Here is a 21,339-nt window from a genome sequence, read left to right as displayed (position 1 = left end):
CTCCATTTTAAGATGAGGTCTGAAATTATTCAAGTTCACACAAACAGCAAGTTGTAGAACCAGGACTTGAACAAAGATGTTTTCATTAAACTAGTTAGCATTTAATTGGTAATTTCCTTGATGCAACCAGAGAATGAAAAGAGTACAACAGTATGAAAAATCTCAGAAATAAAAGATAGGCAGCCAGTCTCATGAGGAAAATACCCAGATTTCTTTATTCAAAAGAATGTTTAGAATCCATCTTATTTTTAAGACTATGCAAATCAAATATACATCAATTCTGCCAAATCTAGACCACAGTCATTTTTTCAAAATTAAGTGCATAAATTTTCTTTTTCCTGAAGAACTTGAGAGTTTTCATATGTGTCATTCATCATTTTGAAAGATTTTTAATTAATAAAAATATTATATCAAAGCATTATTCTTCTTCACAGCATTCCTAAAGAATAAGATAGGAATCTGTATCATTTCAACTTACAAAGATGAATAAAGTACTAGAGGGCAATGTAGTTTCTGAACTTACCCGCATATGTTAGCGTTAATGTGGGGGATATATTAGTTGTTTTCATGCTGCTGATAAAGACATACCGAAGACTGGGCAATTTTCAAAAGGAAGAGGTTTAATTGGACTTACAATTCTATATGGCTGTGGAGGCTTCACAATCATGGGAGAAGGCAAGGAAGAGCAAGTCATGTCTTATGTGAATGGCAGCAGGCAAGGAAAGCTCGTATAGGTCTCATCTCATGAGACCCATTCATGATCATGAGAACATGGGAAAGACCTGCCCCCATGATTCAGTCATTTCCCCATGGGTCCCTCCCACAACACATGGGAATTATGGGAGCTACAAGAAGAAATTTGGGTGAAGATACAGAGCCAAACCATATAAGAGGACATTTGCTTCTTATGATCTACAAGACTAAATATCAATTTTTAAAATTAATGTTGAAGTTATTTGACTGAATCCAAACATTCTAAAAGCAGAAATTTTCTGACTAAATGTGTATTTTGTTAACTATACAAATTTACATTGAAAAAGTATTGCCAGGAACAGGTGCTTATATCTGTAATCCCAGCTACCCAGGAGGCTGAGCCAGGAGGTTGGGGATTGCTTGAAGCCAAGAGTTCAAGACAAGCAAGGCGACATAGTGAGACCCTATTTCTAAAAATTGAAATTAAAAAAATTAGCCTGCTGTGGTGTCAGGCACCTGTAGTCCCAGCTACTCAGGAGGCTGAGTCAGGAGGACAGCTTGAGGCTCACAGATCACTGCAGCCTTGAACTATGACTGCAGCACTGAACACCAGCCTGGGCCACAGAAGGAGACCCTATCACTTAAAAAGTTTTTTGATTAAAAATATCTAAAAAATGTATTTACTAAATACCTTTCAAGGGTCAAACATTAGGCTAAATGCTGGGACACAGTAATTAGTACAAAAGTCAAGACAGTGCTTATAATCTTGGTGCTTATATTCTAGAACAATGCTGTCCAATAAAGATACAATGTTTAAAATTTTTCTATAGCCATTCTTTAAAAAGCAAAATATTAATTTTAATACCATATTTGACCCAATATATCTAAAATATTACCACTTAAACACGTAATGAGGATAAAATTATTTTTGTAATATTATATATATTTTTCAAACTAAGTCTTCAAATCTGGTGCATATTTTAGATTCATGGCACCTCTTAATTCAGAGTAGCTACATTTCAAGTGCTTTATAGCCACGTGTGGCTGTTGGCAATGGTGTTGCACAATATAAATCTAGGGGGATATTTAAATAGTAAGCAAGCAATAAGATATAACATAAGAAGTTCCAGACAAGGGAATGCCGTACAATGGCAGCACATAGGAGAGCATCTGAACTAATTTGAGTAGGGTTGGAAAAAACTTTGTGAGGAAGTGACATTTCAACTAAGCTCTGAAGGATGAGCTGAAATTAGCCAGAGAAAAGGAAAAGGGTAGGGCAGGGAGATGAGAGAATAGGAAGGTCAATAATCCAGGCAGAAGGACATCCAAGGCCTGTAGGTGAATGACTACGGTGTACTGGAAAGACTATCAGAATTTCAATATGGCTGGAACAAAGACTATTATGTGGAAAGGGGAAGATGAAAAGACAGGTAGGAGCCAATTCATGAAGGAAGTTGCAAACCATTTAAAGGAGTTTGGCCTTTACTCCATTTAAAGGAGTTTGGCCTTTATTCTAAGAAATCTTTCCTTTCTAAAGCCTCTAGGACTGTATTATATTTATGGAACTGGCAACTTCAGACTGAAATGTGCTGTCTTCACTGGAATACAATGGGGAGTAAGAGACATGAAGATGAAGAGGCTAGAGCTGGATGACCATTTATTAGAGGTGATGAAGAATCTAGTTTGGGATTAGATGAGTCCCTTAGGCCATTTTCAACTCTTAGATTTTAGAACACTTAACTCTTTAGCTAGAACATTAGAATAAACATTATGCTTAATAAAATGCGGATGTTATTTATAAATCGTTTTTGGAGGGAACACTGTAGATGACACTGCAAATGTGTTAAATATTTATATTAAGATTCATGGCTGGTAGTTCTGAATAGTATATGTATGAACATTTGTGGTAAAAAGAACAGTGAAATCCTACAGGTTGTTTTTGGAATTCTCTTGTAAGTTGCTTATAAATTACTGCTTTGATAATTTGCAAAGTAATTCATAATGCTTATAAGTGCTCTGTTCTAACCTGGAGCCTTGAATCTGTCTTTTAGAACTCCCATGATATGGAAGAGTACTGGAACTGCAGTTATCAATACTAGCAAAAGGCACCAAACTTAATATTTTACAATTTACAGCTTAATTATCTGACTTACAGGATTCTACTGAGTGTGTGATTCCAAGTGCATTGTTTTTCCTTGTCCTACTGAATTATTAGCTTTTTGAAATCAAAGAAAGTGATTTATATTTCCATTCATATGGATTTTGATATATGTCAATAACTGTGCTGCATATTTACTAGAGTGCTTGATAGTTTTGAACATATTTAGTATGAATTTATCAGAATCAGTAAACACATTTAAATATAGTCACTACATTTTATATCTTGCCAAAATTCATGTTTGTTAAACAAACATATTGCTTAGGAATTGTACTGGGTTTATAGAGTCCCCCACAATTCATGTCTACCCTGAACCTATAAATGTGATCTGACCTGGAAATAAGGTCTTTGCAGATATAATCAAGTTATGATGAGGATATACTATATTAAGGGTGGGCCCTAAATCCAACATGACTGGTATCCTTATAAAAAGAGGGAAATCTGGGCACAAAGACAGATGCCCAGGGAGAACGCCAAGTGACTATGGAGGCAGAAACAGTGATAAGTCTACAAGCCAAGGAACACCAAGGATTGCTGGCAACTGCCAGATGCTAGGAATAGTAAGGAAGGATTTTCCCCTAGATCCCTGCTAACATCTTGATTTCAGACTTCAAGTCTCCAAAACTGTAAAAGAATAAATTTCTGTTATTTTAAGACACCAAGTGTGTAGTACTTAGTAACAGCAGCCCTAGGAAACCCATACAGGAACCTGTGCCCTACCAATTGCATCTCATATCTCCTTTATATAGCAGCTCTTGATTTATTGGACTTGACAGATTTAACCCTTTTCTCTGTTAAACAAACTGTGTGAGAGTAGGATTCTATTCTTTGGATTCTCTGGTATTTCTATACAGTTCTAGTCCCATCAAAAGAGCTGTGCACTTCCAGCCCAGAACGTTCACTGTTGGAAACTTTGGAAACCCCTGTTAAAGGTGAATCACTTAAAAAATTCAATCAGATTAGGTATGAGTGAGGCAATTATAAAAGACTAAAATGAGACCATGAAAATCTAGAAAAAATTCTCATTCAGATTGCTTTGCAAAGCCTTTAAAGTCTTACTTCATTTTACTAAAACTACAACCAGAACTTGTAGGACTTATATCATGGGTGTGGTTTATTAAGAATGACTTTGTGAAGTTGCAAATAAAACCAGGCACACATGCGTGCGCGTGCGCACACACACACACACACAATTTGTCTAGTTTCTATAATTCTCTGCTTTTACCAAATTTTCTATGACCATATTATCATAACTCTTGATTATAGTAAATAAGAAAGAGAATTTTCACTGTAAGAAGTTATTACCTGATGTTTTTATTTAGTTCCCTCACTATATAATCTATTAATCTATAAACCATATACACAGAGATTATATCTGATTCGCTCCTACTTTACCTTTAGTGTTTAGGATAGTGACAAGTATAGAGCAGCTTCTCTCAAACTATTTTTTAAATAAATGAGCACAAAATGAAAACACATTTTTGATTTTCCCTTTTTCAAAAAGCATATTAATAAAGTTTTATTATTATAGACTGATATTTAAGACATAAAAATGGCCTCATTCCAGATAACTCGATGTTTTAATGGCATTTACTAAAATGAGGTTTTATTTACCATATATGAATATTCTCACTTTTACTGTATCATTTCTTATAGCTCAATGTGCTTTCATATCATAATCTTTCTGAAAGTACTTAAATTGCTCCTATTGTACACCTTCACATAATTTCTACTTAATGCCACAGTGTTATTTCTCCAAGTTTACAAAGTAGGATGCACAGACAGAAAAGGTAGCTTAAAGACAGATTTCCAATTATGCCTCAAATTCATGCTTCCAAATTCTAGACCACTATTAACTCCGTCATTAATTAGGCTATAACCATGAGCAAACTATTGATCCTCCTTGAGCCTCAGTTTCCTTAGTAATCAGATGAGGTTTTCTGACTAGACAATTTCTAGGACGCTCTCTAGCCCCAAGGCCTCATTTTCAGCACCAATTTTAGATTTGTTTATGAATAAAAAATATAACTTCTCACTGCTTTTGATTCCAATATGGGAGACAGAAAATAACACACGTAGTTAAAGAATTACAGAAAGTATACTGTGGAGACGTGTTACTGAGTACAGAGTAGGAAGAAGAAAAGGAACACCAGACAGAGGGTGACTTTTATGTCAACATGCTTGGATAAGCTCTTTTTTGAGGAGAAAAAAATGAAATATTTTATGTTCATATAACCACAAGAATTCTCCTCTTAAACTTGCCCAAAGAAATCTCAATGGTAAGTTTGAAGGCCCCTAGGGTATGTGGCTTAAAAAATTAAAGGCTAGTCAACTCTTTATATTTTATTATAATAACTAAGTAGGATATAATCTTATTTAATTATGTAATAAAATAATTGCTATGATCTCTAAATCCTACTGATCTAAATGAATTTATAATTATGTTTTACTCTTTAAACTATGGATAATATTAAGAAAGAGGTAGCTAATAGGTTCTTTTTATAAGTTACACAAATATTCCTTTTTAAAAAACTTCTTTACTTAAGTAATTTAATAGGAAGCATTGAAAAATACCTTAAAACATTTGGTAAATAAAAATGATATAGGGTTTCAGATGGTCCAACAAGATGAAGAATTTACCATTGGAATTCTGTTTAACTGCAAGAGTTATAGTTTTGCCTTGGAAAACTTTCATCATGGAACACAGCTGTGAAACAACGTTGGCTTCAAACAGAAAGGCCATAATAAAGCACCTCTTAGCTAGAGTTAGGTTCAAGAGGTTTATGGTGGTGAATAGCAGAATAGCAGAAAAGATGAAACGTTTCAATAAGGCCCTCAGCCTGATTTAGTTAGCATTCACAAAGTGGAATAACCTATACATCACATACTCTTTGTTAGCTGGTTGTTTAGAATAGAAATATGAGTCACTGGATTTTATTTTAGCATTTGGGCAATGCAATTCTCCTTTTGTCCAAAATATTAAAATGCAGAAATGTGAAACTAAGAGAAGTAATGTCAGACCTTATACAGGGTGCTTATTAACCATTGTGATGGATCAAGAAATCCTTTGGCTCATCATTCCATGTTTCACCTTGGTAGGCACAAATGATACATTATCTTATGTAAAAAAAATCTACTATTACACACATTATCAAACTACAGTACATTTTTAAAAACTTTATGTGAGGGAGAGGTTTTGAAAGGGAGAAGCTTACAAAAGCAAAAGAAAACTGACATTAGAAAAGGATAGGCAAGATTCTAACCTGTGTGATTTCAAGTACAAATGAATCCCTCTGGGAGTTTGGGAGATTAATGCACACACACAAGCACACACACACATGAAAATATAATTTTTTTCTCTTAGATACTGTTTAGAATTAATGAGGCTACCTGCAATGATGCTGGCAAGCTGCTGGGTTCTGGTAATGGGGTAGATGCTGCGTGCCTGAACAATTGCTGAAGCGATTTTCTTGGCATGCTTCTCCTCCCCGTATGCTCTTAGGATAGATGCAAGTGCCTGCTGATCTAAAGCATTCACAACATCAGCAGCAGTGGGCATGTCAGGGTACCTACGCACAAGAAGAGCCAATTAGTTCACTGACGTCAGTTTTCATTTACAATAGGTGAAACTTCAGAGTACTGAGATATCAAGTCAGACATATACACATAGTCGAGGTTTTAAAGTCAGACTGAAACCTTAAACACATGAAATAGACTTTCCATTTCAAATACTCATCATTATGGCAATGGTGATGATTTGTAATATTAATCAAGGTCAAGGCAACAGGAAGTTAAAATATTATACTAACCCTTAACTTTAATTCACAAGGAAACGTTTACTGTTCCTGTATATTTTTCTCAAACTAAAATAATGAAAAATGTTTAGATTTAAGTTGTTCAAAATTTAAATTGCTGCTTAAATTTAAAATTTAAAAAACTGAATGTTTTTTTCAGTACAGAATATACAAGGTATGCTGATGATATTTAAATGAGTCTAAATCTGAAGAACTTGACTAATCTGAGGCTCTAAAATAACTGATTATTTGTGTAGACACAAATTGAACTTAGAAAATCTATACAAAAAGATACTACTGGTCAGTTTCCCTCACAAAAACTCAAAACAACCTTAATGGCAATAATGCATATTATTCAAATGTTTAAAAATATTTGCTCATTCCTCCATAACAAAGATCACCATATGGTAAAACCTGGTAATCAAGAAGTAGTATTGATCAAGTCTAGATAGTAATTTTAGGTGGACAAGGAATAAAAAATACAAACTTCTGGTCAAATAAAATAAATTATAGTCAGAGATGGCATTCACTCTGTCAGACAATTCCTGTTTACTTTACTTTAGAGAAATAGGCCAAAGAATTCTAAGTGATAAGCTAATTGTGACCTTACATATTAGAAAAATAGCTTTGCTAATGGTGCAGTTACTTGTCTTATAGTTAATATGTTGGATTGGTTGTTGGTAACACATTGTACTTACAAGTAACAAGGATATGGTAGCTTGAAGACCTGAGGGTCCAACCATAGTGGGGTTGCCAAGATACACCTGAAATTCTCCTTAAAAATACTAAAATATACATTGTTAACACGCCTAGTGCCTCCAGGAGAAAATCTTTTTGCTGTCCTTGGCTTGTCCCCAGATTTGTCATCTCTTTCATCTCTCTTGATGTCTCTTTGTCTCTCTTTTTTGTCCAAACCTTGCTTTTCAGATCTTACAATAATTGTTTTTATGTCGGTCTGCCACTAAACCCACAGAACAATGAATATCTTTTAAGGTAGCCCTATTTCTGTATCAGTAGACTTTGCTTATTCAGTTTTCAGGATGAAAATCTGGTCTTTGGAGTTCAATTGATCTGAATTAGAATCCTGGCCTGGCTACTCACATTGAGTACAATTTTTAACCTATTAGAGCCCCAATTTTTAACCTATGAAATGAAAGTAAGAATTCTTAATTCACAGAATGGTTTGGACAATTATTGGTATACATATTGTAAAACAGAACTATAATGCGTGGAATATAAGAGATGCTCAATACAGGCCATTGCCCTTTAGATCTTCCCCATTCATAAATTTGCAAGGCATAATTTGCAGCTTAAACAACAAAATCCCTGCTAAACCTGACCTATTTGTGAATTCAACTGCTCAAACCACTGAGCAGTTGAATTAACCCTGTTAATGATGTGAAATTTAGAAATTTATACATAGGATACAATCCAGCTTTACCAAGAGAATTTCACGATGAGTACGGATGTACTTAGTAGTTTTTAATGATACTTTTCTATCTTTAAATAAGAAAATTTAAAAGCATTTTGTTCAATACACATAATTTTACTCTGAATAAATAATTGGACAATACACATAATTTTCTCTTAGTCTTATATTAACAGTGATTGATGGCATAGTTTCCATAGTGCTATACTGGAAAGGTACAATACTGGAAGGTTTGGCAGACTGCTACGAAGCTTGAGAATAGGCATTCATATGGTCAAGGAGTCAAGATCCAAAAGCTGCCCCCAACTAACAGGTTAACAGATTTGATCTTGTCAGTCCTCCAGAGTTCACTGACTTACAGTGACTAAACTAAGAAAATATAAACACAAGTGATAATTTATTACCTTCTAGTGAAAACTATAACTATTAACAGAATTAGACTCTCAAATTCCTGAAGCTGTGAATTTCTTTCTATGGCTTCCACATGAGAAGCCTTACTGTAATCTGAAAGCTGCTGTTGAAATTGGGATCAGCACAGAATAAATTATGCTTTAAGACTCAACTGTTAAATGGTTACTGGTTAAGGAAGCCGCTCACATTTGTCTTCATCACAGGGATACTCTCTCCTTTCAGGAACTAACAGGCCGTATTTTTTGACCAGGATTAGCCAAAGCAAACATATACCACTTGGAGTAGCATTGCACATATTTGCATCTATGACTTTTCTTTTTCAATGAATTCATGTGAATCAACTCCCCCTTTTCAAACATCAGATACTTTCTTCAGATATGTTGAAATCTTTCATTAAGTTACAGTCTATACCATCTACCTGAAAGCCATTCAACATTTTAAGATGTATTTACTCAACTCATTCATTAGGTATTGATTTATGAGTTTAATTCTTAGTGTCAATGTTATTTTCAAGCTCTTGGGAAAACCTCAGGGAACCTGATTCACAAACTACAATTTGCTGATAAGTCTTTAAATTAACAATATGGAATTTACTACCAATAACTACAAGTTTTGTTCATTGTATTTCAGAAACTGGCTTGATGTTTTATTACCTCTGTACAACCACCTCCATCTCCACACATGAGATATATTTGATCTTTATTATTAGTTACTTGTTTTTAAATGATTTATTATTTTCTTTTATAATTATATCCTTCATTCTGTGAATGCCAACATGTGCAAAAGAAGGTAAAACACTTGGGAACAACAGGGTCCCAACAAATATAGGTCATGTGCCAAGTTAACAGGTCATATCACAACATAGGGAAAAAGGCTATATGTGAATAATTACCACAAAACAAAGCAGTTCATGATGAGGCCTGATATGAAAGAGAAAAGCACAGTTAAGTTTTACAAGTACAGGCTGTCCATTCCCTAGGTTAGTACTGAGAATAGACAGAGGTCCTAATCTAAGCTTTTAACATTAATTTGGACAATTAATACAAAGAAATTATTGGCTGGGCATGGTGGCTCACGCCTGTTAATCCCAGCACTTTGGGAGGCCAAGGCAGGCAAATCACATGAGGTTAGAAGTTTGAGACCAGCCTGGGCAACATGACAAAACCCCGTCTCTACTGCAAATACAAAAATAACAGCCAAGCTTGGTGGTGCATGTCTGTAATCCCAGCTACTCAGGAAGCTGAGGCATGAGAATTCCTTAAACCCGGGAGGAGGAGGTTGCAGTGAGCCAGGATCATGCCACTACACTCCAGCCTGGATGACAAAGACTGTGTCTCAAAAGAAAGAAATTATTTTTATACTTTCCTGGAATATGATTGTCTTTGTGTTATTTCACATATTTGAATAATGGAAAAAAAATTCTAGTATTTCCAGGAAGAGGAGGTTGAAATATATCCTATGTATAGGACTATATTTGATATAGTACCATAAATTGCAGTTTCTTTGGAGAAGGTTCAAACAAAATGATTGTACAAGACAGGACAAAACACTCTTGCTGACCTCTAAGATCTTGCCTTTTTTTTTTGTATTCCAAAAGAGGATGCATTAAATATATGTAATTCTTTTTGCTTCTCACAAGAGGCATAGTTGGGCATGCATAAAAATGAAACCATTGTTGCAGTATCATGATATTTATTGATATTGGTTAACACTCTAAAACCCATACTGTATAAGTAAAAAAGATAATCAGAGTGAAAGTTAATCCTCGTTATCCTCTTCACTATTTTATGTAAAGGCAGTAATTGTTTTTCTTTAAACATCCCAAATCCAGAGAAATACTGATGTGTATAATGAGTATCGAACAAACTGATTTATTATGTATTGGTACTGTTAGGTCTAGGCATGTGATGGAAATTTTGTGGTCTTAAAAAAATTAAATTCAGAGCGTTTGTGACAAATTGATTTCTTGTTGTGAGAAGAAATGCTTTATCAATACTCACCTGTCACCATCCATCCTCATGTCCAAGGGGCCGTCTTTCCGAAGGGAAAAACCTCTTTCAGAAGTATCAAGTTGCATGGAGGAACACCCAAGATCCATAAGAACTCCATCAAAAGTCCCTGGCTGCACTTCAGCTTTCATTAATAAGGTTTCTGCCTGGCTGAATCGGCCCAGCATAGCTCGGATTTGTTTACTGTGGGTAAACCCAGGAGATAGCGAAAACATTTCTGTTATATTAAAGTCTTTCTAAAGTCTATGATCAGTGGAAGAGAGCACATTCTATTATTACATGATTTAACCAACATATATTTACCGAGTGCTTGGTGTTGTATAAAGACATGGATACGGAAACTATACATCTTGAGTTTCAAACACCAGAGCTGGTTTAATGTAATTTTATTACTGCTGATAAACACAATTTATTGTATATCTTCGTGAAGGGATACAAGACACTCATAAGTTAGAAAAATTCTTTTGTCAAACCAGGTCTTTCAAATCTTCTTTAAAAATTCTTAAATCTATGGGTAGTGAAAGCAGCATATGTCATTCTATCAAAAGAATAATGAGTAAGTCAATTTAAATATAATTAATAAAACAGAAATAAAAAAAAAGATGTCAAATATGTTCAGACCAGTCATTTTAGCTTTCTCCATGTTTTTCCTATAATTTAGAATAGGGTATGCAGCTATGAACTCAAGGAATGAAACCATGACTAAAACAAATGCCTTCTTGCAAAAGCAATGTATTATCTCTCAGCAGGGATTCTGAAGTGAATGGAGAATTCAGAACCAACAACAGGCAAGAGTTGGGATCACCTTGTAGCTATACTAATGCTTCTTCCTACACAAAGTGAGATGCTGCCTTCAGGGTTCTTTAGAAGCCTTAAGGCAACTAGCATGCATTTTGGAAAGTGAATGAGAAGAGAAAATTGGGCAATACTCTCAAGACATCATTCTCTCTGTTTAAAGGTGGGTAGAGGGAGTTTGGATTTCAACAGTGTTAGAGAATTTACATTTACAATGTTTACTTATACGTTATGTTGTTTAAGGTGAACTTCACAGTTCATTAGTAACTTTTTAATAAAATTCCAATAGAGAAAGTAATTGAATATCTGCTATGGGTCAGGCATTATGTTATTGGGAGTATACATAAAGATTAATAAAGCATGACTTTCTATGCTTTGAGCTGAGAGGAAAAGATATATAAACAGTTCATAAAATAATCTGATGGGTGCCACTAACAGAATGATGAACAAATTGCCCTGTTTTTATTTGGAGAACAAAAATGCTAATACTAGCATTGGAAACACAGAAATAACAGAATCTTACTACTGAAAGGCAACTCACAAGTCATTTATTACTATTACATAACTGATATTTGTATTTTTCCCCAATCCAACATCACTGCTGGGTGAGTGGACAGAAACATGGAGACTATATAGATAGAGTCACTGTTTTAACTACCTCCTGTATACACCATTGGTGAGAGAGGGATTCCAATTCTAAGGTAGTTGAGATGGCCAAACAGGATTTCATCTGGCCCAACACTGGCCAGATGAAATAAAGTTTTTTAAATTTATTTTTTATTTTATTTAACTTTTAAGTTCAGGGGTACATGTGCAGGTTTGTTATATAGGTAAACTTGTGTCATGGGTGTTTGTTGTACATATTATTTCATCAACCAGTTATTAAGTCTAGTATCCATTAGTTACTTTTCCTGATCCTCTCCTTCCCCCTACCCTCCCACTCTAGTAGGCCCCAGTGTATGTTGTTTCCCTCTATGTGTCCATGTGTGCTCATCATTTAGTTTTCACTTTTAAGCACAAGCATGTGGTATTTGGTTTTCTGTTCCTGCATTAGTTTGCTAAGAATAATGGCCTGCAGCTCCATCCATGTTCCTGCAAAGGACATGTTCTCATTCTTTTTTATAGCTGTGTAGTATTGCATCGTGTATATATAGCACACTTCTTTACCCAGTCTACCACTGATGGGCATTTAGGTTGACTCCATGTTTTTGCTATTGTGAATGAACATATGTGTGCATGTGTCTTTATAATACAACAATTTATACTCCTTTGGGTATATACCCAGTGATGGGATTGCTGGGTTGAATGGTATTTCTGTCTTTAGGTCTTTGAGGAATCATTACACTCTCTTTCACAATGGTTGAACTAATTTACACGTCCAGCAATGGTGTATAAGCATTCCTTTTTCTCTGCAACCTCGTCAGCATCTGTTATTCTTTGCCTTTTTACTAGTACCCATTTTGAATGGTGTGAGGTGGTATCTCATTATGGTTTTGATTTGTATTTCTCTAATGATTAGTGATACTGAGCTTTTCTTTCATATGTTTAATGGCTGCATGCAAGTCTTCTGAGTCTAAAGTTTATTAATCACGTATATTCCCCTCCCAGCCAAAGGGAAGAAGACATTACTTGCCAGGCAGGGTCACATGGGGTTTACACTCAGCAAGAGAGTAGACAACCAGAGGCTGGGAGAAGTAGATTTTAAGAGACTGAGGTGCCCCTGGGTTCCTAGAAGGATGTGATTGGCTTGTTTGGATAATTCCTTGAGCTGGCAGGAACTGAACCTGCTAAGGAGGGATAAGCAGAAATTAGGCTTGATCCCTTTGATAAAAAGGGGTTGTTTGGCTAGGTAACCTTATCTGCAAGAATATAGTGGGGTGAGGAATTTGTGACTAGGCTATTTGAGAAAAATAATTTCTTTATATATATATATATATATATATATGTATTATATATATGTATTATATGATAAAAATATAAATCATAGCTCCTTCCACGCCACCACAATGGTGCACATGGATGTAATCTCAAAAGCTGATGCTCTCAAGAGCATCAACAATGCCGGAAAGAGAGACAAATGCCACGTTCTTATTAGGCTGAGCTCCAGAGTTATTGTCCAGTTTCTCACTGTGATGATGAAGCATGGTTACATTGGCAAATTTGAAATCACTGATGATCACATAGTTGGGAAAATTGTTGTGAACCTCACAGGCAGGCTAAACAAATGTGGAGTGATCAGCCCAGATCTGCTGTGCAACTCAACGATCTAGAAAAATGGCAGAATATTCTGCTTCCATACTGCCAGTTTGGTTTCATTGTACTGACAATCTCAGCTGGTATCATGGACCATGAAGAAGCAAGAAGAAAACACACAGGGGGAAAATCCTGAGATTCTTTCTCTAGAGATGTAATACATATTTACAAATAAAATGCCTCATGAAGACACATACACATACAATATATATATGTTATATATATATATATATCATCAAACTTGTGTGTGTGTATATATATATACAAGTTTTATATATATGTTCTGTATATATATATCAAGTTTGTATATATATGTATATATATAGACATCAAATAGTACCTGAGATATTATGTCAGGATTCTCCAGAGTAACAGAACCAGTAATATGTATACACACACACACACACACAGACACACACACTCTATATATATATATATGTTGGAAAGAATATCTATCTATATGTAGATATATAGTTGGAAAGAATATATATATATATATATATATATATCCTCATTCTTCCTTTTACATATGTACATGTATACAGTCATATATATATTGTGTATGTGTGTGTGTTTGTGTGTACATACTACTAGTTCTGTTTCTCTGGAGAATCCTGACAGACATATCTCAGGTACTACTTGATGTTAATATAAGAATAAAATAAAATTATACCTGTTTTCTCGTGAACTCCACTTAAGCAAAACACTATTTTCCCAAGAAGTTAAGGAACACATAATGACTGGGCCTTAATTTGGGGTCTTACACCATAGTCCTTAGCTCACGTTTGAACCTTCTCAGTAATAGGAACTCACTACTGTTTTGTTAAACAGTTCTTTTTTAGTAGATAGCTATTTTATCACTATTTCTATAACTTCTGTCCCTAGCATTCCCCTATGTTAAGCAAGTTGAAAACCCAGTCCTCAGAGCAGCCTTTCATATATGTACTGTTAGCTACTCTAAGAGATACTTGTTGGCTACCTTAGTTGCCAATCTGTCAATTCCAAAAGCAACTCAAAATTGCAGTCACATATTTTGGGAGAGATTGATCATCTCCATGATGGTTTATTGTCAACTTGGCACTATAGTGCCCAATTATTAAATCAAACACTAACTTATGTGTTGCTGGGAAGGTATTTTGTAGATATGTGTAATATCTACAATCACCTGACTTTAATTAAAAGCTATTATTCTTAATAATGTAGATGTGCAGCCAGGCATGGTGGCTCACACCTGTAACCCCAGCACTTTGGGAGGCTGAGGTGGGCAGATCACCTGAGGTCAAGAGTTTGAGACCTGCGTGGCCAACATGGTGAAACCCTATCTCTACTAAAAATACAAAAAAAATTAGCCATCCATGGTAGCAGGCACCTGTAATCCCAGCTACTCAGGAGGCTGAGGCAGAAGAAACTCTTGAACCTCGGAGGTAGAGGTTGCAGTGAGCTGAGATCGCACCATTGAACTCCAGCCTGAGCAATGAGTGAAACTCCATCTCAAAATACATACACACATACATACATACATACATATATAAATACATACATACATAATGTAGACGTGTCTCATCCAATCAGTTGAAAGGCCTGAAGCTTCCTAGAGGAAGAAGAAATTCTGCCTCAAGTTTACAACATCAGCTTCTACCAGATAGTTTCTAGCTTCCTGGCCTGTCCTACAAATTTCACATATGTCAGACCCCACAATCAGGTGAGTTGACTCCTTGAAATTAATTTCTTTAGGTAATAAGATATCTCTCTCTCTCTCTCTCTCACACACACACGTACACACATACATATTTTATATGTATATAAATATATATACATGTATTTATCTACTTTCTATTGGTTCTGTTTCTCCTAGTAGCCTGATAGATATAATATCTCTGGTCAAGAGGTAGAGTTTTGATTAGCTATACTATTTCGTGTACATTATCCCCATAGTCTACTATAATTGGTTCAGAAATTGGCACAAGTCACAACTCTGGCCAGTGAGATACAAGAGATACTTCTGGGGTCGGAGGAAAGAAGATTATTCTTTTTTCCATCGAGCTACTGGGGAAAAAAAGTTTTTCTAACACTTTTTTTTATGAAAGAAGGAGCACATAGCTATGATTACTACTAGCAAACCAGCAGCTAAATTGTCCCAAGAAAGGCAGCCAATTTTGGCCAACATTGCAGAAAGCAAAGTAGAGAGAAAGATTAACCAGGCCACTGAATTGTGCCTCATCTAAAAAATACAATGTACCCCTGAAGTTTTAAGAACCCAGAAAATATCTTTGTTATTTAAAACAGTTTGATGGGTTATCATTTTACTTGTAATTGAAAATATGCTAACTACTATACCTATCGTGTTCTTTTTTTTTTTTTTTTTTTTTTTTTGAGACAGAGTTTTGCTCGTTACCCAGGCTGGAGTGCAATGGCGCAAATCTCGGCGCACTGCAACCTCCGCCTTCTGTGGTCAGGCAATTCTCCTGCCTCGGCCTCCTGAGCAGCTGGGATTACAGGCACGTGCCACCATGCCAACCTAATTTTTTGTATTTTTAGTAGAAACGGGGTTTCACCATGTTGACCGGGATGGTCTCAATCTCTTGACCTTGTGCTCCACCCCCCTCGGCCTCCCGAAGTGCTTACAGGCATGAGCTACCGCACCTGGCCCCTATCATGTTCTTTAAGTCTTCTTTACTCCAAACCAAGGGTGTGCAATCTTTTGATTTCCCTAGGTCACTGGATGAAGAAGAATTGTCTTGAGTCATACATACAATACATTAAAACTAAGGATAACTAATGAGCTAAAGAAAAAAATCACACACAAAAAAAATCTCATAATGTTTTAAGAAAGTTTATAAATTTGTGTTGGCCCACATTAAAGCTGTCCTCGGCTGCATGTGGACCCTGGGCCACACGTTGGACAAGCCTGCTTTAAACAAAGTGTGTTAGTCCATTCTCATACTGCTATTAAGAACTGCTCGAGACTGGGTAATTGATATAGGAAAGAGAATTAGTTGACTTACAGTTCTGCATTGCTGTAGGGGTCTCATGATTGTAAGAAAACTTATAACCATGATGGAAGGCAAAGGGAAAGAGGACACCTTCTTCACAGGGCGGGAGGATGGAGAGTGTAAGCAGGGGAAATGCCAGATGCTTGTAAAACCATCAGATCTTGTGAGAGCTCACTCACTATCAGGAGAACAGCATGGGGGAAACCGCCCACAAGATTGGATTCCTTAACCTGGTCCTGCCCTTGCCAAATGGAGATTATGGAGATTACAATTAGAGGTGACATTTGGGTGGGAACACAGAGTCAAACCATATCACCATGTATATCTTGTTTCTTTAGCCATTCTCCACATAAAAAAAATCTTCTCCATGCTGTCTACTCTTTTCTGAATGTGTTCCAGTCTACCTATGTCCCTAGATCTGAATTCCACAATGATCAGCAAGAATAAAGTAAATTCTTGCTTCCCTTGTTCTAGTTATATTAATAGAGATCAAGGTGAAATTAGTTTTAAGAGTTTATTTCACACTGTTGACTTATACTGTCTAAATTCCTTTAGTCTTTTTCATGTACATTGCAGCTAAGCCTATTTCCTCCATATTGTACTTGGGCAGTTTTGCTAATTTTTTTAAATTTAAGTACAAGTTTTGTCTTATGCATTTTCCCCAGTCCTTTTAGGATTCAGGGATTATCTTTACAGAAATCTTCTTCATATTGCAGCAAAAGTCTATAACAAATCGCTACTGTCCAGTCTTAAGTCCTTAGACATTGTACTTATTATCCTGCTTAAAGCTAATGGACTTGTAAAATAAACATAAGATCTTATAGAGGATGTTTGCATTCTTGGATGTCCTCACGCTTAATTGTTTAACAGAAAATATTCGTATAGTTTCATAACTCACTATAAGTAAATAATGAAGACGTAATAATCATTGTGGTACTAAACTCAGCATTATAATGTACAAGTATGAAAGTATGCAAAAAAAATCATGATGCACCACCACAAAATAAATGTGTTTAAGACAGAGTTTTCTGATGCTACATCAGTTATGTGCTTCTAGAACTGAATTGTTCTCAGAGTAAACGACACATCCATGAAGTTTGCTAACCAATTGTTGAAAACTCAGCCATAACTTCAGACTCTGCTCATTAACTCATATATGCAATTATGTTGAGGCTAATTTTCCAAGATAGGCAGATTACATGCCCACTTTTCTCTCACTCGCTCCCCTTTCATTTCTCTCTTCTTTCCTTCTTTTCCTTCATTCTTCCTTTTTCTTTCAAACTTTGATTTTCAGTCTTTTTGCAGGTGCATTTTACAAGTGTTACAAGTAACAAAAAAGTATCATTTTATGTTCTCCAGGATGTAAGTAGAATGTTGCTTGTGCTGCAGAACATTTGCTAAATGAGAACGTTTCTCAATCCAACCCCATTAAAAGTCAAGGGATGCAGCAGTAGAATGCAAACAATACCTTGGCTGTAGGCAGCCATTTCTGAGGTTCTCTGGCTGTAATAAGTATTGTTAATATTGACACTGGCAAGTCATTTGCACTTGTAGTACAAGTTATGAATCTATTTTGCTATAAATGACTAAGGTGCTCTAGTATATATCTGAGGCTAGTGATATAAGAATAGCTACCACTTACTGTGTACTTATTAGAATTTAACATGGAACTTCATCATTCTTATAATGACATACAGTCTAATAAGAGGAAAAAACTGCCCTACAAATTATAAAAGGCAATCCACTCACAAGGTTGGGCATCCTGTAGTTAATAAGTGCTCATCGATCTTGGCTACAGAAATCCAAAATTCCCATGGTTTCTATGGTGCTTGATATAAAAGGATGCTTTTTGCGGTCCAGGAATAGGTAATTTTGTTTCACGGATAGAAGATTTGTTTGTGTAGAATCAGATAGAATAAAACAAAAAACAAAATTAGGCTCCTGCATAAAGCAATTAAAAAATATAAAATCTGATCACTAATTTTCAAGAAAAACTTTGAATTTGGAGCTTTCTGAGAGAGCACAGGAAGAAAAACATCTATTATGTTTATCCTCTATCATACTCTTCCAGCCTAACCAATAGTATTAAATAAAAGCTTTAAGTCATTATATATCTTTAAAATGAATACTATCATAATACACAAACACACGTAGAACGCAGACATACATAACTGACAAAAACATAAAAATGGCCCAGGAAAATGATTAATAGTGATAGTCATGATTCTTTTTGGTTAAATTTGTTACTTGGTATTCATTTTTTTGTAGCTATTGTAAGTGGGACTGCCTTCTTGATTTCTTTTTTCAGTTAGGTCATTACTGGTGTATAAAAACACCACTGACTTTTGTATGCTAACTTTGTATTCTGAAACTCTACTGAATTCATTTATTAAATCTAAAAGTTTCTGGTTGAGTCTTTAGCTTGTTCCAGATATAAGATGGTATGATCAACAAAGAGGAACAATTTGACTTCCTTTCTTCCCATTTGGATGACTTACTTCTTTCTCTTGCCTGCTTACTCCGGGTAGTACTTACAGTACTATGTTGAATGGCAATGGTGAATGTGAGCATCTTTGTCTTGTACCAGTTCTTACAGGGAAGACTTTCAACTTCTCTTTATTCAGTATGATGTTAACTCATACTGAGTGTGATATATGGCACTTAGTATTTTAAGTTAGGTTCTTTCTATGCCTAGATTTTTGAGAGTTTTTATCATGAAGAGATGTTGAGTTTTACTAAATATTGTTTGTGTCTATTGAGATTAATACATGGCTTTTGTACATCATTTTGTTGATGTGATGTATTATGTTTATTGATTAGTGTATGCTGAATCATTCTTGCATCCTGAGTATAAATCGGTAAATCTTTTTCATGTGTTTTGCATTATTTGTTAGTATTTTGTTAAGGATTTTTGCACTTACGCTTATCAGGGCTACTGGTCTATAGACTTTTTCTCTTGGTATTTTTGTCTGGTTTTGATATCAGGGTGATTCTGATCTTGTAGGATTAGTTAGGGAGAATTATCTCCTCTTTAATTTTTTGGAATAGTTTCAGGGAAATTCATACCAGTACTTCTTTGCGTTGGCAGAATTCAGCTAGGAATCCTTATAGCCCTGGGCTTTCTTTTGTTGAGAAACTTTGTATTACTGATTCAACCTTGCTATACATTACTGGTCTGTTCAGGATATCTATTTCTTCCTTGCTCAAGCTCAGGTTGTAGGTTTCCCAGAATTTATCCATTTTTTTTTCTAGGTTTTCTAGTTTGCAGGCATAAAGTTGTTCATAACAGTCTCTAATAATCTTTTTTTATTTTTTTGTATTATATGTTGTAATGTCTCCTTTTTCATTTGTGGTTTTGTTTATTTGGGTCTTCTTTTCTTGGTTAGTCTAGCTAGTGTTTACCAATTTTATCTTTTTGAAGAACCAACTTTTTGTTTCTTTAATCCTTTTTATTTTTTTAGTCTCTTATTTAGCTTTACTCTGATCTTTATTATATATTTTCTTCTGCTATTCAGGGGTTTGGTATGTTCTTGCTTTTCTAGTTTCTTGAGGTGCATTAATTAGTAGATTGTCAATTTGTAATCTTTATAGTTGTTTGATGTAAGCCATGTATTGCTAGAAACTTCCCCTTTTGTATGAAGTGTTTCCATTTTTATTTGCTTTAAGAAAATTTTTGATTTCCTTCTTAATTTCTTCATTAGTCAAATGGTCATTTAGGAGCATGTTGTTCAATTTCCATATATTTGTATAGTTTCCAAAGTTCCTCTTCATATTGATTTCTAAATCTGTTGTGGTCCAAGAAGACACTTGATATAATGTTGATTTTTCAAAAATTTGTTGAGACTTGTTTTGTGGCCTAACATACGGTCTATCCTAAAAAAAAAATGCTCCATTTGTTGATGATAAGAAGATATACTCTGCAGTTGTTGGACAGAATGTTCTGTAAAATGTCTGTTTCATCCATTTGGTCTAAAGCCCAGTTTAAATCTAGTGTTTCTTTGGGTTTCTATCTAGATTATACGCCTAATGTTGAAGGGAGGCTGTTGAAATCCTCCACTATTATTGTATGGTAGTCTTTCTCTTTAGATCTAGTCATATTTATTTTTATTAATCTTGAAGTGCCAGTGTTGGGTGCATAAATATTTAGAATTCTTATACCATTTTGATGGACTGATCCCTTTATTAATATATGATGACCTTTTTGATTGACTTATTTATTTTTTACTGTTATTGACTTAATGTCTGTTTTATTTGATGAGTAGCTACTTCTCCTCAGTTTTGGTTTCCATTGTGTGGAATATATTTTTCATCCCTCTACTTTCAGTTTATATATTTCTTTTTTTAAAACTTTAATTTTAGCTTCAGTGGTACATATGCAGGATTGTTATATAGGTAAACTCATGTACAGGTGTTTGTTGTACAGATTATTTTGTCACCCAGGTACTAAGCTTAGCATGTAATAATTATTTTTTCTGCTCCTTTTTCTCCTACCACCATTCACCCTCAAATAGGACCAAGTGTCTTTTGTTCCTCTGGTCTTCATAAATTTTCATCAAGCACCCACTTACAAGTGAGAACATTCAGTATATTTCTTCACTGGTTTCTTGTAAGCAACATATAGTTGGTTCATTTTAAAATCATTCAGTCATTCTGCATCTTTTAAATGGAGAATTTAATCTCTCTGTGTACAAGGTTATTATTGATATATGAGGCTTTGTTCTTGTCACATTGTTAATTATGTTCTGCTTGTGTTATATATTTCTGATTATTTTTTATTACTATTTGTTATTCCAGTTTGGTGGAT

General features: G+C 35.0%; 1 protein-coding gene across 12 annotated transcripts in view; it reads right to left on the bottom strand.

Moving 5' to 3' along the window:
- METTL15 (methyltransferase 15, mitochondrial 12S rRNA N4-cytidine) overlaps positions 1-21,339 on the bottom strand; it is a 287,618-nt gene that overhangs the window by 93,052 nt on the left and 173,227 nt on the right. For all 12 annotated transcript variants that reach the window (XR_013522912.1, XR_013522911.1, XR_004730589.3 and 9 more), the window contains exons 5-6: positions 10,486-10,677; positions 6,242-6,420 (exon numbers count right to left, since the gene is read on the bottom strand). Coding sequence is in view for 9 of the 12 variants with exons in the window: in XM_054240723.2 (XP_054096698.1) it covers positions 6,242-6,420; positions 10,486-10,677 (371 nt within the window). In the remaining 3 variants the exon portion in view is untranslated. The remainder of the gene's footprint in view (positions 1-6,241; positions 6,421-10,485; positions 10,678-21,339) is intronic.

The sequence above is a fragment of the Callithrix jacchus genome, chromosome 10 (genome assembly GCF_049354715.1).
Source record: "Callithrix jacchus isolate 240 chromosome 10, calJac240_pri, whole genome shotgun sequence".
NCBI classification, from domain to species: domain Eukaryota; kingdom Metazoa; phylum Chordata; class Mammalia; order Primates; family Cebidae; genus Callithrix; species Callithrix jacchus.
Note: the sequence above shows the minus strand (reverse complement) of the source record. Positions and strands in the feature narration are given on the sequence as shown.